The 14,442-nt window shown below is 38.6% G+C and overlaps 1 protein-coding gene across 7 annotated transcripts in view; it reads right to left on the reverse strand.

The window, feature by feature from the left end:
* Positions 1–3,909: 3,909 nt before the first annotated feature.
* Positions 3,910–14,442, reverse strand: part of ZNF506 (zinc finger protein 506) — a 29,397-nt gene continuing 18,864 nt past the window's right edge. For 4 of the 7 annotated variants that reach the window (XM_055236126.2, XM_063616391.1, XM_063616390.1 and 1 more), the window contains one exon: positions 5,072–6,849. In XM_055236126.2, the coding sequence (XP_055092101.1) occupies positions 5,741–6,847 (1,107 nt within the window). In that variant the 5' untranslated portion in view covers positions 6,848–6,849 and the 3' untranslated portion in view covers positions 5,072–5,740. Of the gene's footprint in view, positions 6,850–14,442 lie in introns of all 7 variants that reach the window. The other 3 variants (XM_055236123.2, XM_055236125.2, XM_055236124.2) reach the window with 1 other exon arrangement.

Raw genomic sequence — 14,442 nt, forward strand, 5'->3', positions numbered from 1 at the left:
CAAATCACGTTATGCTAAATGTGAAAATGTCCTCATTACTGGGCACCAAAGTGTTTTAAATTCAGTCTAATCAAAACAGCTCATGGGGTTCTGTCCATCCAGCTGGGACGCTTCAGACATACCAGTGGGCCTAACCTTTTTCACAAGGAGCTCTGGCCTGGCCAACAAGAATCACCTTTGGTGCTTCAGTGCAGTGTCACTATCACCTGTTTGAAATGCAGCCAGGTAACATGTACCATTATATTTGCTTTCAGTATCACAGTCTATCTTCTAATAAGAAACCTAGGCCTCTGGCTGGGTGTGGTGGCTCACGCCTGTAATCCAGCACTTTGAGAGGCTGAGGTGGGTGGATCACTTGAGGTCAGGAGTTCGAGACCACTCTGGCCAACATGGTGAAATTCCATCTCTACTAAAAATATTAAAATTAGCTGGGCATGGTGGCATGTGCCTCTAATCCCAGGTACTAGGGAGGCTGAGGCAGGAGAATCGCTTAAACCCGGGAGGCGGAGGTTGCAGTGAGCCGAGATGATGCCACTGCACTCTAGCCTGGGCAACAAGAGTGAAACTCCATCTCGAGGAAAAAAAAAAAAAAAAAGGATTTTTTTTTTGTTTTTTTTCTGTGCTGGGTTTACTTAGCATGATACCTTTCAGATTCATGAATGTTGTTGCAAATAACAAGACTTTATTTTTAAGGGCTGAATAGCATTTCATTGTGTACATATACCACATTTTGTTTCTCCATTCACCTACTGATAACACTCAGGTTGATTCCATACCTTAGTTATTATCAGTAATCCACTTCCTTCCCTTTCATTTGTGTTTGGTTTGAGATAGAGTCTCATTCTGTCACCCAAGCTGGAGTGCAGTGGCACGGTCTTGGCTAACAGCAACTTCCGCCTCCCAGGTTCAAGTGATTCTCATGTCTCAGCCTCCCAGGTTCAAGCAATTCTCCTGCCTCAGCCTCCCGAGTAGCTGGGATTATAGGCACGCACCACCACGTCCAGGTAATTTTGTATTTTTAGTAGACATGGGGTTTCTCCATGTTGGTAAGGCTGATCTCCAACTCCCGACCTCAGGTGATCCACCTGCCTCGGCCTCTCAAAGTGCTGGAATTACAGGCTTAAGCTACCATGCCCGGCCAAAAGCCTAGGTTTCTTTCTATGTAAGCCTAGGTTTATTTCTATGTAAAGTGTAAAAGAAATTTAAACTCATAGAAGCAGAGAGTGCAATAATGAAAAACAAAATCCCCTATGGGGTTTTTTGTCTGATTAAGAGAGCTTCTTCATGATCTTTCAGGGATTATATTTTCTTTCATCTTCTGCACCCTCCTGTTTTTCAGCCAATGGATGAAAAAAGATACAGAGAAGACACATTTGCTTTTATCCACTGCACTTCCACTATTAGTCATTGTGGATACAGCTGAGAATAGCAGTTTTCTGGCAGGACAGCCACTTCTTAGTAATAAACAACAAACTGAAGAAGTACAAATGTGTCATAATAATGGATTTTAAGAAAAACAAGCATAGGCATCAATAATGCTTGTGGTAAAATACAGATTCATCTTGTTGATTTCTATTGAGCTCCCGTAATATTTGATCAAAAGCTTGCAAATATACAGCAGAAAAGGATTATTATTCTAAATCAGAATATCGTTATGGCTATTTTGTGTCAATATAAGTCAATATCCAGTATACGGAATGGTTATTTTGTCAATGTAAGTAAAAATATGACCTCACACTAATAGTCTCACCTATAGTTGTAATCAAATGCTACTTTTTATTTAAAATTTTATTTCATATAAGTAATCCCAGCACTTTGGAAGGCTCAGGCGGGCGGATCATGAGGTCAAGAGATTGAGACCATCCTTGCCAACATGGTGAAAGCCCATCCCTACTAAAAATACAAAAATTAGCTAAGCATGGTGGCACATGCCTGTAGTCCCAGCTATTCGGGAGGCTGAGGTAGGAGAATCACTCGATCCTGGGAGCTGAGATCACACCACTGCACTCCAGCCTGGGGACAGAGCAAGACTCCATCTCAAAAAAAAAAAAAAAAAGGTCTATATGTTTGCAGACAGACCAGATGTTCAAAGAAAACTATATAATAAACATTTACTAATAATTTTTCAGGATTCAGAAATACATGGATTCTATTTCTATTTCTTTCTTTTTTTTGAAATAGAGTCTTGCTCTGTTGCCCAGGTTGGAGTGCAGCAGCATGATCTCAGCTCACTGCAACCTCCACCTCTGAGGTTCAAGCGATTCTCTCCTGCCTCAGCCTCCAGGTGTGCACCACGTCTGGCTAATTTTTGTATTTTTAGTAGAGATGGGTGTTGGGGTTCAATCAGGCTGGTGGGAAAAATACTAAAAAGAGTAATAGTCAAAAGCTCTCTTAAAAGGCCTGAGAGTTTGCATAGCTTGATTGCTTGGCTGAAGGCAGCCAGGGTCTCTTTGCAGGAGCCAGGAAGATTAGGGTGCAAATACAAAGGAATGTGGGAAATTTATCTTACTAACCTGTTTAGTTATATGGGCTTAAGACTAACTTTTGTCCTGCTGTGGGTACTTTACTGCCTTCTACTTGGGGGTCCGCAGTTTATTACCCACAAATTGTGTTTGCTTTAGGCCTGGGAACCTGGCCTTTAATTTTGCCCTGTAGTGGTGTTTACTCACAACTTTTGTTAGTCTTACTGAATAAATGCAAGCCTCACTATCTGATCAGAGCCAAGTTGCAACTGTTAACAGAACTCACCTTGGAGCCTGTAAGCAGCTCGGACCCTCAGCTGGACTGGCAGAGCAGAATGTGTGTCAGTGTACTTTATCCATCCGCAGCGACTGCCCCTGCGAAAGGAGCGCTGCCTCAGACAGGGTTTCACCATGTTGGCCAGGATGGTCTTGAACTCCTGACCTCAGACAATCCACCTGCCTTGGCCTCCCAAAGTGCTGGGATTACAGGCATGAGCCACTGCACCTGGCCGTATTTTACTTATTTTTCTGTATAATTTTTATTATGACCATAAAAATAAACCTGTAGTCAGTAACAATTGTACATTTTAAAATAATTAAAAATGTATAATTACACTGTAATTCAAAGGATAAATGCTAGAGGTGATGGATACCTTATTTACCCTAATGTAATCACTACATATTGTAGGCCTGAATCAAAATATGCCATATAAGGCATAAATATATACACATACTATATACCCACAAATTATTGTAATTTCAATAAGAAAAAAAAATTTAACCTATGGGAACAATATTCTTCAACTCATTTGCAGTTTAAAGCCACTGGCAAAGTGATGAGTAGAGATGTTATTCCACTATGTACCAAACAGTATATTGTTATCATCTTTTAAGTAAACCCTTGATTAAGGTGGGATAGGTTAAAGTTAGTGGCATAATGGCCGGGTACGGTGGCTCACGCCTGTAATCCCAGCACTTTGGGAGGCTGAGGTGGGCGGATCACAAAGTCAGGAGATCGAGACCATCCTGGCTAACACAGTGAAACCCCATCTCTACTAAAAATACAAAAAAATTAGCCGGGCATGGTGGCAGGCGCCTATAGTCCCAGCTACTCAGGAGGCTGAGGCAGGAGAATGGTGTGAACCTGGGAGGCAGAGGTTGCAGTGAGCCGAGATCGCGCCACAGCGCTCCAGCCTGGGTGAAAGAGTGAGACTCCGTCTCAAAAAAAAAAAAAAAAAAAAAAGTTAGTGGCATAATAATGCTTCATTAAACGCACAATAGTTTTCACATGGTATAAAAAATAAAATTAAGTTCACACATCATCTAACAACTTTTAAATATACTGCATTCGATTACATAAAAGTACAATTAGTAAAATAATATTCTCATTTAATACTTTTAACTGTAATTTTTCTCACTATAATGGAGAAAACTATTACTCTGAACCCCCACTTTTAAAAAATCTTTATTAATAAAGTAATTCGTTATAATTTTTGAAAAAAAGTTTTAAAATGGTCTGCCAACATGTTAACGTAAGTTAGGCCATCCAAAAGACAAAGCAAAACATCAACATTAAGTCATAGGCTAGGATTATACAAATGGGAACCCCCACCTTACATATTACTTAATATAAGTTAACTACAAAGAGCCTCTCCACTTACATTTTTATCATGCATCTTACATTTTAATGTCCTTACTCTTTTATAGAAAAGGTCATAATACCCAATAAAAAAGAATCTGTAATATCTCTGATGCAGCAACAATTGATCACATGACCACAATAGGAATAAAATAACAGCATAAATTTGAAAGTTGTATTACATCATTATTCACTGTTCAAAAATTTTTTTCAAGAAACGAGTATACTTTCAATGAAATGACAATGCTTCAGAAAATCTCCCTTTTAAAGTTATATACAAAAACAGCTTTAGTTGTGGATTCATTTTTATAGTCAATACTCTGACTCAGTGTAATGTCTGAAGTGTCAGTGCCTTATTCTAGTGTAAATTCTCATATTTACATAAAATCAATTTTGAATTAAATATTTTTTCATATTTACTACATCTGCAAAAATATACTTTAGTGTAAACTCTCTGGTGTTTTCTAAGCTATAGATTTTGAAAAAAAAGTCTTTCCAAATTCATTATATTTGCAGGACTCTTCTCCAATATAAATTCCATGATGTTGAACAAAGCTGGAGCAACTGTCTCAGGGTTTTCCTCTAGTACACAATGTGTGCAACAAGATTTGTGATACAAGTAAAGGTACTACAACCCCCCCTTATATTTGTAATAGCTGATTTCAGAATAAATATTCTTCTTTAAAGGCTTATATTTTCTGAAAGATTTTTTGACAGTAATTGCACTTTTAATGCTTTTATTAACTACGAACCTTCTTCTGTTAATATGAGTGGGCATTAATGGCTTTTCCATATTCTTTATATCTGTACAATTTTTTTTCTCAAGGATAAAAGCTTTCCTGTGAAATAAGGTGTAAGCACTCAAAAGTTTTGCCACATTCTTCACACTTCTAGGAGTTTTGGCAGCATTAATTCTCTTACCTACAATCAAGTGTGGCAACCATATAAATGCTTTGTCTCATTTCATACATTTCTAAGGTCTCACACTAGTATAATTTATTTTTATGTATACAAAAGTTGGAGGTGGTGGTAAAAGCACTGTTGCATCTTTCAGGTTTGTAGAGTTCCTCTTCAGTATGGATTATCGCCATGTCCCTTAAGAATTGAGAACTTGTGGCTGGGCGTGGTGGCTCATGCCTGTCATCCCAGCACTTCAGGAGGCCAAGGTGGGTGGACCATCTGAGGTCAGGAGTTCGAGACCAGTCTGGCAAACATGATGAAACCCCATCTCTACTAAAAATACAAAAATTAGCTGGGCATGGTGGTGGGCACCAGTAATCCCAGCTACTCGGGAGGCTGAGGCAGGAGAATGGCTTGATACCAGGAGGCAGAAGTTGCAGTGAGCCGAGATCGTGCCATCGCACTCCAGCCTGGGTGACAAGAGTGAAAATCCATCTCAAAAAACAAAAAGAATTGACAAGTTGTTATAGGCTTTGCCACATTCTTCACACTTGTAGGGTTTCTGTCCAGTATAAATTATGTGTAATAAGGGTTGAGAACTTTCTTAAAAAGCTTTGTCACATTCCTTATATTTGTAGGGTTTACGTTCCATATAAATTCTCATATTTAGTCAGAGTCCAGGGCTGGTTAAAGGCTTTCCCACATTCATCACATTCATACGGTTTCTCTCCAGTATGAATTATCTTATGCTTATTAAGGGTTGAGGAACATTTAAAAGATTTTCCACATTCTTCACTATGTAGGGTTTCTGTCTAATATGAATTTTCTTATGTTTATTAAGGGCTGAGGACCAGTTAAAAGCTTTGCCACATTCTTCACATTTGTAAGGTTTCTCTCCAGTATGAATTATCTTATGTTCAGTTAGAGTTGAGAATGCAGTAAAGGCTTTGCCACATTCTTCACACTTGTAGGGTTTCTCTCCAGTATGAGCTCTCTTATGTTTAGAGAGGCTTGAGTACCAGGTAAAGGTTTTGCCACATTCATCACATTTGTAGGGTACATCTCCAGTATGAATTCTCTTATGTTTAGTAAGGTTTGAGGAACGGTTAAAAGCTTTGCCACATTCCTCACATTTGTAGGGTTTCTCTCCAGTATGAATTATCTCATGTTTAGTAAGGGTTGAAGATGAAATAAAGGCTTTGCCACATTTATCACACTTGTATGGTTTCTCTCCAGTATGAATTTTCTTATGTGAAAAAAGGGTTGCGGGGTGGTTAAAAGCTTTGCCACATTCTCTGCATCTGTAGGGTTTCTCTCCAGTATGAATTATCTTATGTGTAGTAAGGTTACAGGACTGCTTATAGGCTTTGCCACATTCTTCACATTTGTAGGGTTTCTCTCCAGTATGAATTTTCTTATGTGTAGTAAGGTGTGAGGACTGCTTATAGGCTTTACCACATTCTTCACATTTGTAGCGTTTCTCTCCAGCGTCAATTTTCTTATATGTAGTATGGGTTGAAGACCGGTTAAAAGTTTTCCCATATTCTATACATTTAAAAGGTTTTTTTCCAGTATCTCTTATCTTATGTTTATTTGAATTTGAAAATTTATGCAAGAATTTCACATATTCATCACACTGAAATATTTTTCTCTGGGTAGTTGTCAAACATTGTTTTAGTCCATTGTAACTTCTTTTGTGCACTGGACACTCATCTACACTTTCACAGCCTTTTTTTAAATGTAAATTGTCATGTCTGCATTTTTCATATCTTCTTAGTATCACTTTTTGGAAAGAATCTTTTATGCTCTGCTCTGACCAAAGGTCTTGGGCAAAATGAGAACACATAACTGAAAGAAACAATAAAAACACATTGCTTCAATTGCTAGACTCAGATAAATATACTTCACAAATCTAACCTATAAAATTGCATACAAACTACATAAGCAAGATGACATAGCAAAATACCACAAGCTGTAATTTCTTCCTGGATATATAATTGTAACAAAAACATACTGACCAAAATAACATTTGTAAAAATTTATAAACTAGTTAAGTGTATAAAGGGCTCCAGGTGAGCACAATACAAAGAGCCACATAGAAAAAAAGAAAAGCCTGTTACTTACACCCAACACAGCTCTTCCTGCTCTCCAGTATAACATTGTGCCTTTAAAAGTAAATTGCGGGCCGGGTGTGGTAGCTCACACCTGTGACCTCAGCACTTCGGGAGGCCGAGGCAGGTGGATCATGAGGTCAACAGTTCAAGACCAGCCTGGCCAAGATGGTGAAACCCCGTCTCTACAAAACTACAAAAAGTTAGCCAGGTGTGGTAACAGATACCTGTAATCCAGTTACTTGGGAGGCTGAGGGAGGAGAATTGCTTGAACTGTGGAGGCAGAGATTGTAGTGAGCCAAGATCATGCCATTGTACTCCAGCCTAGGTAACAGAGTGAGACTCTGTCTCACACACACACACAAAAATGTAAATTGCCAACTCCTGGTTTCTTTTTTAAAAAACAAGAAAAATATTGGCACATACATCTTTATTTCTGGATTCTAGGGGCTTTTTATTTTATTTTATTTATTTTTTTTGAGGCAGATTCTCGCTCTGTCACCCAGGCTGGAGTGCAGTGGCACAATCTCGGCTCACTGCAAGCTCCGCCTCCCGGGTTCACGCCATTCTCCTGCCTCAGCCTCCCAAGTAGATGGGACTACAGGTGCCCGCCACCATGCCTGGCTAATTTTTTGTATTTTTAGTAGAGACAGAGTTTCACCGTGTTAGCCAGGATAGTCTCAATCTGCTGACCTCGTGGTCCCCCCCTGCCCCGCCCGCCTCGGCCTACCAAAGTGCTGGGATTACAGGCGTGAGCCACTGCGCTTGGCTTCTAGGGGCTTTCTTAAATACTGGTTAATGTCTCCCACGACATGAAATGGTAATATATGTTGGAATGACACTTTGAGTCTAAAGGTGAATGTTACAGAAGCAAAGAAACTGCAGTATCCCAAACACGGAATGGGTGTAGCAAGTGATTACTGATTTATTAAGAAAAAATATGAAAAAGCTGATTTAACTAAACAACACACAATTTTAGACAAGACACATCCTAAAAACATGTTTGAGATATTCCAAGAATCGCTATCCAAGACAATTGATTTTCAGACTATGCGAGGACAGAGCTATATTATAAAGATCATAACAGGTAGCTTTTTGTTCATGTCCAAATCTCTTTTTTTTTTTGAGATGGGGTCTCCCTCTGTCACCCAGGCTGGAGTGCAGTGGCGCGATCTCGGCTCACTGCAAGCTCCGCCTCCTGGGTTCACGCCATTCTCCTGCCTCAGCCTCTCCGAGTAGCTGAGACTACAGGTGCCCACCACCACGCCCGGCTAATTTTTTTGTATTTTTAGTAGAGACAGGGTTTCACCGTGGTCTCGATCTCCTGACCTCGTGATCCACCCGCCTCGGCCTCCCAAAGTGCTGGGATTACAAGTGTGAGCCACCGTGCCCAGCCATTCATGTCCAAATCTCAAAGATTACAATGTATACAAAATATTAGGGCAACATGGCCCCATCAAAAAAATTATAAAATTTTCAAAAGCAACGATAAAAAGTGTATAATTTTTAAAATTCCACATAAATTGAACAGGCCACGGTTGGTGGCTCATTCCTGTAATCCCAACACACTGGGAGGCCAAAGTGGGAAAATCAAATGAGGTCAGGAGTTTGAGACCAGCTTGGCCAATATGGTGAAACCCCGTCTCTATTGAAAATACAAAAAATTAGCTAGCCATGTTGGCAGGCGCCTGTAATCCCAGCTATTCGGGGGGCTGAGGCAGGAAAATCGCTTGAATGTGGGAGGCAGAGGTTGCAGTGAGCTGAGATTACGCCATTGCACTCCAGGGAGAGACTCCGTCTCAGGAAAAAAGAAAAATAAATAAAACAAATAAAATAGCTTTATCATTCACAAAGTGAAACAGGAACACAGACAACTACTGAAGACTAGAAAAATGAGGATAACAACAAAAAAATATTAAAATAGAAAACAAAAATTGTGGGTGTAAAAAATACAAAAACTAAGTGAAAAATTTCTTAAAAGAAAAAATTGTGTAAATAGGGCAAAGCTGAAAAGCTGAACAAACTAGGATATACCCAAACATATATTTATAACAAACATATATATAAACAAAATTTCAAAAATCACAGATAAGAAGAGAATTTTGGGAGCTGCAAGATAAAAATGATGGTCATTTATAAGCATAGTCTTATGAGATAACCAATAAATTTATCCAAAAAATTTTTGCAGGTCAAAAGGAAACTGTGATATTGTTATTAAAGTTATAATAAAAAAAGATGTCAAGTGGGAATAGTACCATCAGCAAAATTGTACTACCAAATAAAAAGAAGTCCTTCCAAAATAACCAAATCCTGAAAAAGTATATTGGCACTGCATACGCCCTACATATCAAGGATGCTGAAAGGAGTTTTTTTCCACAGAAAATAACATAATGCAAGAAAACAACACATAATCATATGAAGATATGTAAGTTACTGGAAAAGATTCATAAAAATGGAATTTCTTACTTAACATTATCATAATGGTACAGTTTAAAAGATAAAAGTGTGGAAATTATAAACATCTGTTAATGAATAGACAACATAAAAAATACAATTAGTAAAATCAATAACAAATTTGAAGGCAGATGTAATCATGAGGAATTTTTGTATGCAACTGAGGTTAATTTTTTACTACATTAAAATATATTGTTGGATCTTTTAGAGGTTTTAGATAATCCCCCAAGGTACTACTAAGAAAATATCCGAGGCCTGGCGCGGTGGCTCACGCCTGTAATCCCAGCACTTTGGGAGGCCAAGGCGGGCGGATCACAAGGTCAGGAGATGGAGACCATCCTGGCTAACACGGTGAAACCCTGTCTCTATTAAAAATACAAAAAAAAAAAAAAAAAATTAGCCGGGCATAGAGGTGGGCACCTGTAGTCCCAGCTACTCGGGAGGCTGAGGCAGAAGAATGATGTGAACCCAGGAGGCGGAGCTTATGGTGAGCCAAGATCACGCCACCGCACTCCAGCCTGGACGACAGAGCGAGACTCCGTCTCCAAAAAAAAAAAAAAAGAAAAGAAAATATCCGTATAGATACACAAAATAAGAAAAAAGCTCAAAGCATGTCAACACAAAAATAAAAATAACTTAAAAAAGAGAAAAGACACAAAGATACAAGAATCAAAACAATTATTTTATTAACAGTAAGTTTTTCTTTCAGAAAACTAGTTAAATGTAAATATCTTTCCAATCAAGAGACATACTTCTAATAAAACGGCTCATTAAAAAATTTTAAAAATCAAGATTCAACTTGCCGTTTTACAAGTCAGCTGAGATCTAATGACAAGACTGAAAGTGGCAAGACCAAAGTAGAAATTTCATGTAAATATTAACAAAATGAGAGCAGAAGAGGTCAAAATAATATTACACAAGCTACATGTTAAGTCAAAAGCTGTCATATTTTATAAAATGTACTTTAAGTTAAAACTTCAAAAGACAAAGAAGGACATTAAACAATATATAGATAATTCATGGGAACCTATGACAAATTTGTTTATCCATGTGTGTATTTGTGTGTGTGTCTCAAATTGGGCTTTCAAATATATAAAGCAAATACTAACAAAGTTGAATAAACAGAGAGAGAGCAATATAGTAGGATATTTCAATACCCCACTTTCTGTAATAATAATAAAACAAGACAGTATATTAGTAAGGGAACAGAGGACTAGAAGGCAGTCAAAAACAATTATTTCTAATGAAGGGATAGAGAACACTCCTCAACAACATCAGGATACATAGCCTTCTCAATAGCTCATAAAACATTCCTCTTTATAGACCACCTGTTAGGTCAAAAACAAAGTCTTAACACATTTTTTAAAACTAAAATTTCATAGATTACTTTCTATGACAAAAATAGAATTAGAGTATGAGACAATAATATAAATAATTGATAAATTTTCAAATATATAGAAATTATACAACACACTCTTGAACATGCACTTGTTGAAATAACTTGGCTGGGTGTGGTGGCTCATGCCTGTTACTTTGGGAGGCTGAGGCACGTGAATTTAACTCCATCTCAAAAACAATCAAAAAGGAAATAATATTGTGAATATGTCTATACCGCTCAATTTAATCTATAGATTTAATGCAATATTTTTCAAATTTCTCATTGTATTTTTGAAGAAATAAAAACAGCAAATCCAAAACTATATGGAATCTAAAAAGACAAAGTACCCAACAATCTTCAAAAAAAAAAAAAAAAAAAAAAAGTTGGAGGCATTACAATTTCTGATTTCAAAACACATCAAAAAGCTACAGAATTAAAACAATTTGGTATGAGTATAAAGATGAAAAAGTAGACTAATAAAACAGAATGCAGCACATATATCACCTTTCACATAATTATTGTAGCATTGCTACTGAAAGCCAACAGGTAAAAGCGATGCAAATTTCTGTCACCAAATCAGTAGATATAAAAATACTGGCATATCACTCAATTTTCAAAAAGCGGAAAATATTCTAACAACTATTAAGATAAATATTGATGACATTATGCAAAATAAAATGAGCCAGCCACAAAAAGACAGAGATTGTATGAGATATATAAAGCAGTTATACGCTTAGAAACCGAAGAGTGGTGTTTTAAAAGTGCTAGGAAATGTGAATTGGTAGTTGTTTAATGTGTATTGAGATTTAGCTTTGCAAGATAAAAATATTCTAGTGAGATGTTGCATAATATGTCAACATAATTAATATGTCTAAACAGAATATATATAAATATATATATTATATATATATATATATACTTATTTTTTTTTGAGATGGAGTCTCACTCTGTCTCCGAGGCTGGAGTACAGTGGCAAGATCTCGGTTCACTGCAATCTCTGCCTCCTGGGTTCAAGCAATTCCCCTGTCTCACCCTCTTGAGTAGCTGGGACTACAGGCATGTGCCATCATGCCCGGCTAATTTTTTGTATTTTAGTAGAGATGGGGTTTCCCCATGTTGACCAGGATAGTCTCCATCTCCTGACCTCATGATCCGCCTGCCTTGGCCTCCCGAAGTGCTGGGACTACAGGTGTGAGCCACTGCGCCTGGCCTAGAAATATTTTATTATAAATTTTCTTATGTGTTTTTGACAGATAACACATTTTGTTATGTGTTTCCCCCACACAAAAATAATATAGATTCATAAATAAATAGATGTTGAAATTAGGAGAATTTGTATGACTACTCATGTAGACAGGATTAAAAAACTGTTTCAGGCTGGGGGCGGTGGCTCGCACCTGTAATCCCAACACTTGGGGAGGCCGAGGCAGGCGGATCACCTGAGGTCAGGAGTTTGAGACCAGCCTGACCAACATGGTAAAACCCCGTCTCTACTAAAAATACAAAATTAGCTGGGTATGGTGGCGCATGCCTGTACTCCCAGCTACTCAGGAGGCTGAGGCAGGAGAATCGCTTGAACCCGGAAGGTGGAGGTTGCAATAAGCTAAGATTATGCCATTGTACTCCAGCCTGGGCAACAAGAGCAAAACTCCCTTTTTAAAAAAATAAAAAAACAAAACAAAAATAACCTGGCCGGGTGCCGTGGCTCACGCCCATAATCCCAACACTTTGGGAGGCCAAGGCGGGTGGATTGCCTGAGGTCAGGAGTTTGAGATCAGCCTGACAAACAAACATGGTGAAATCTCACCTCTACTAAAAATACAAAAATTAGCCAGGCATGGTGGTGCACACCTGTAGTTCCAGCTACTCAGAAGGCTAAGGCAGAAGAATCGCTTGAACTCAGGAGGTGGAGGTTGCAGTGAGCCAAAATCATGCCACTGCATTCCAACCTGGGCAACAGAACGAGAATCCATCTCAAAAAAAAAAAAAAAGACGGGCACGGAGGCTTGAGCCTGTTTAATCCCAGCACTTCGGGAGGCTCAGGAGGGTAGATCACCTGAGGTCGAGAGTTTGAGATCAGCATGGCCAACATGGTGAAACCCCATCTAGACTAAAAATACAAAAATTAGCCGGCTGTGGTGGCGGGCGCTTGTAGTGCCCCCTACTCGGGAGGCTGTGGCAGAAGAATCTCTGGAACCCGGGAGGCGGAGGTTGCAGTGAGCCGAGATCGCACCATTGCACTCCAGCCTGGGTGACAGTGAGACTGTCTCAAAAAAAAAAAAAAGAAAAAAAAAAAAGAAACCTACTCTGAAAAAGCACACTAATGTGGAACTTCAAAACAATAATAAGAGAAATGTTTACTCATAAAATCTGGTATGCAACATTGATGTATCATTTAAACAAACATTGTTAGGCCAGGCGCAGTGGCTCACATCTGTAATCTCAGCACTATGGGAGGCTGAGGCGGGCAGATCACCTGAGGTCAGGAGTTGCAGACCAGCCTGACCAACATGGTGAAACCCCATCTCTACTAAAAACAGAAAAATTAGCTGGGCATGGTGATACATGCCTGTAATTGCAGCTACTTGGGAGGCTGAGGCATGAGAACTGCTTGAAGCCAGGAGGTGGAGGTTGAGGTGAGCCAAGATCATACCACTGCACCCCAGTCTGGGTGACAGAGGGTGACTCCATCTCAAAAAAATTAAAAAAAAAAAAAAAAAAATTGTCTACGTAACTGCAATATTTAGCTGTTACTGTGTACTCATTAAATGCAGGTATTTTGAATCACTGGCATGCACTGTGTGACAGTAAAATTTCAGAGAATATGCAGTGCAATTATACATAGAAGATTCTGAGAAATTTTTAATAAATAACAATTTAAAAGAAACTAGTGTTACTTTTTAGGTTTTAAATATCTTTTTACACAAAATGAAACTGCTATAATCCAACTTTAAAAGAAAAGAATAGGGCCGGGCGCGGTGGCTCACGCTTGTAATCCCAGCACTTTGGGAGGCCGAGGCGGGCGGATCATGAGGTCAGGAGATCGAGACCACGGTGAAACTGTCTCTACTAAAAATACAAAAAAAAAATTAGCTGGGTGTGGTGGCGGGCGCCTGTAGTCCCAGCTACTCGGAGAGGCTGAGGCAGGAGAATGGCGTGAACTCGGGAGGCGGAGCTTGCAGTGAGCTGAGATTGCGCCACTGCACTCCAGCCTGCGGGACAGAGCGAGACTCTGTCTCAAAAAAAAAAAAGAGAAAAGAATAGACTTATATTGTTAAATAAAAAAAAATATATTTTGCAGAATAGGGTTAGACCCTCTGATATGTAAAACAAATATTAGGAAATAAACTACATTATTATTTAGATATAGGCTGAAGAAAGTAGATGAAAATTCTGTAATTCCCTTTTGCCTGCAGCAAACTTATATTTACAAGTAACTATTTTAGTAAATATGGAGTACCTACTAATTATCTAATTTACTTCAGGCATACCATGCAG

The sequence above is a fragment of the Symphalangus syndactylus genome, chromosome 13 (genome assembly GCF_028878055.3).
Source record: "Symphalangus syndactylus isolate Jambi chromosome 13, NHGRI_mSymSyn1-v2.1_pri, whole genome shotgun sequence".
Lineage (NCBI taxonomy): Eukaryota > Metazoa > Chordata > Mammalia > Primates > Hylobatidae > Symphalangus > Symphalangus syndactylus.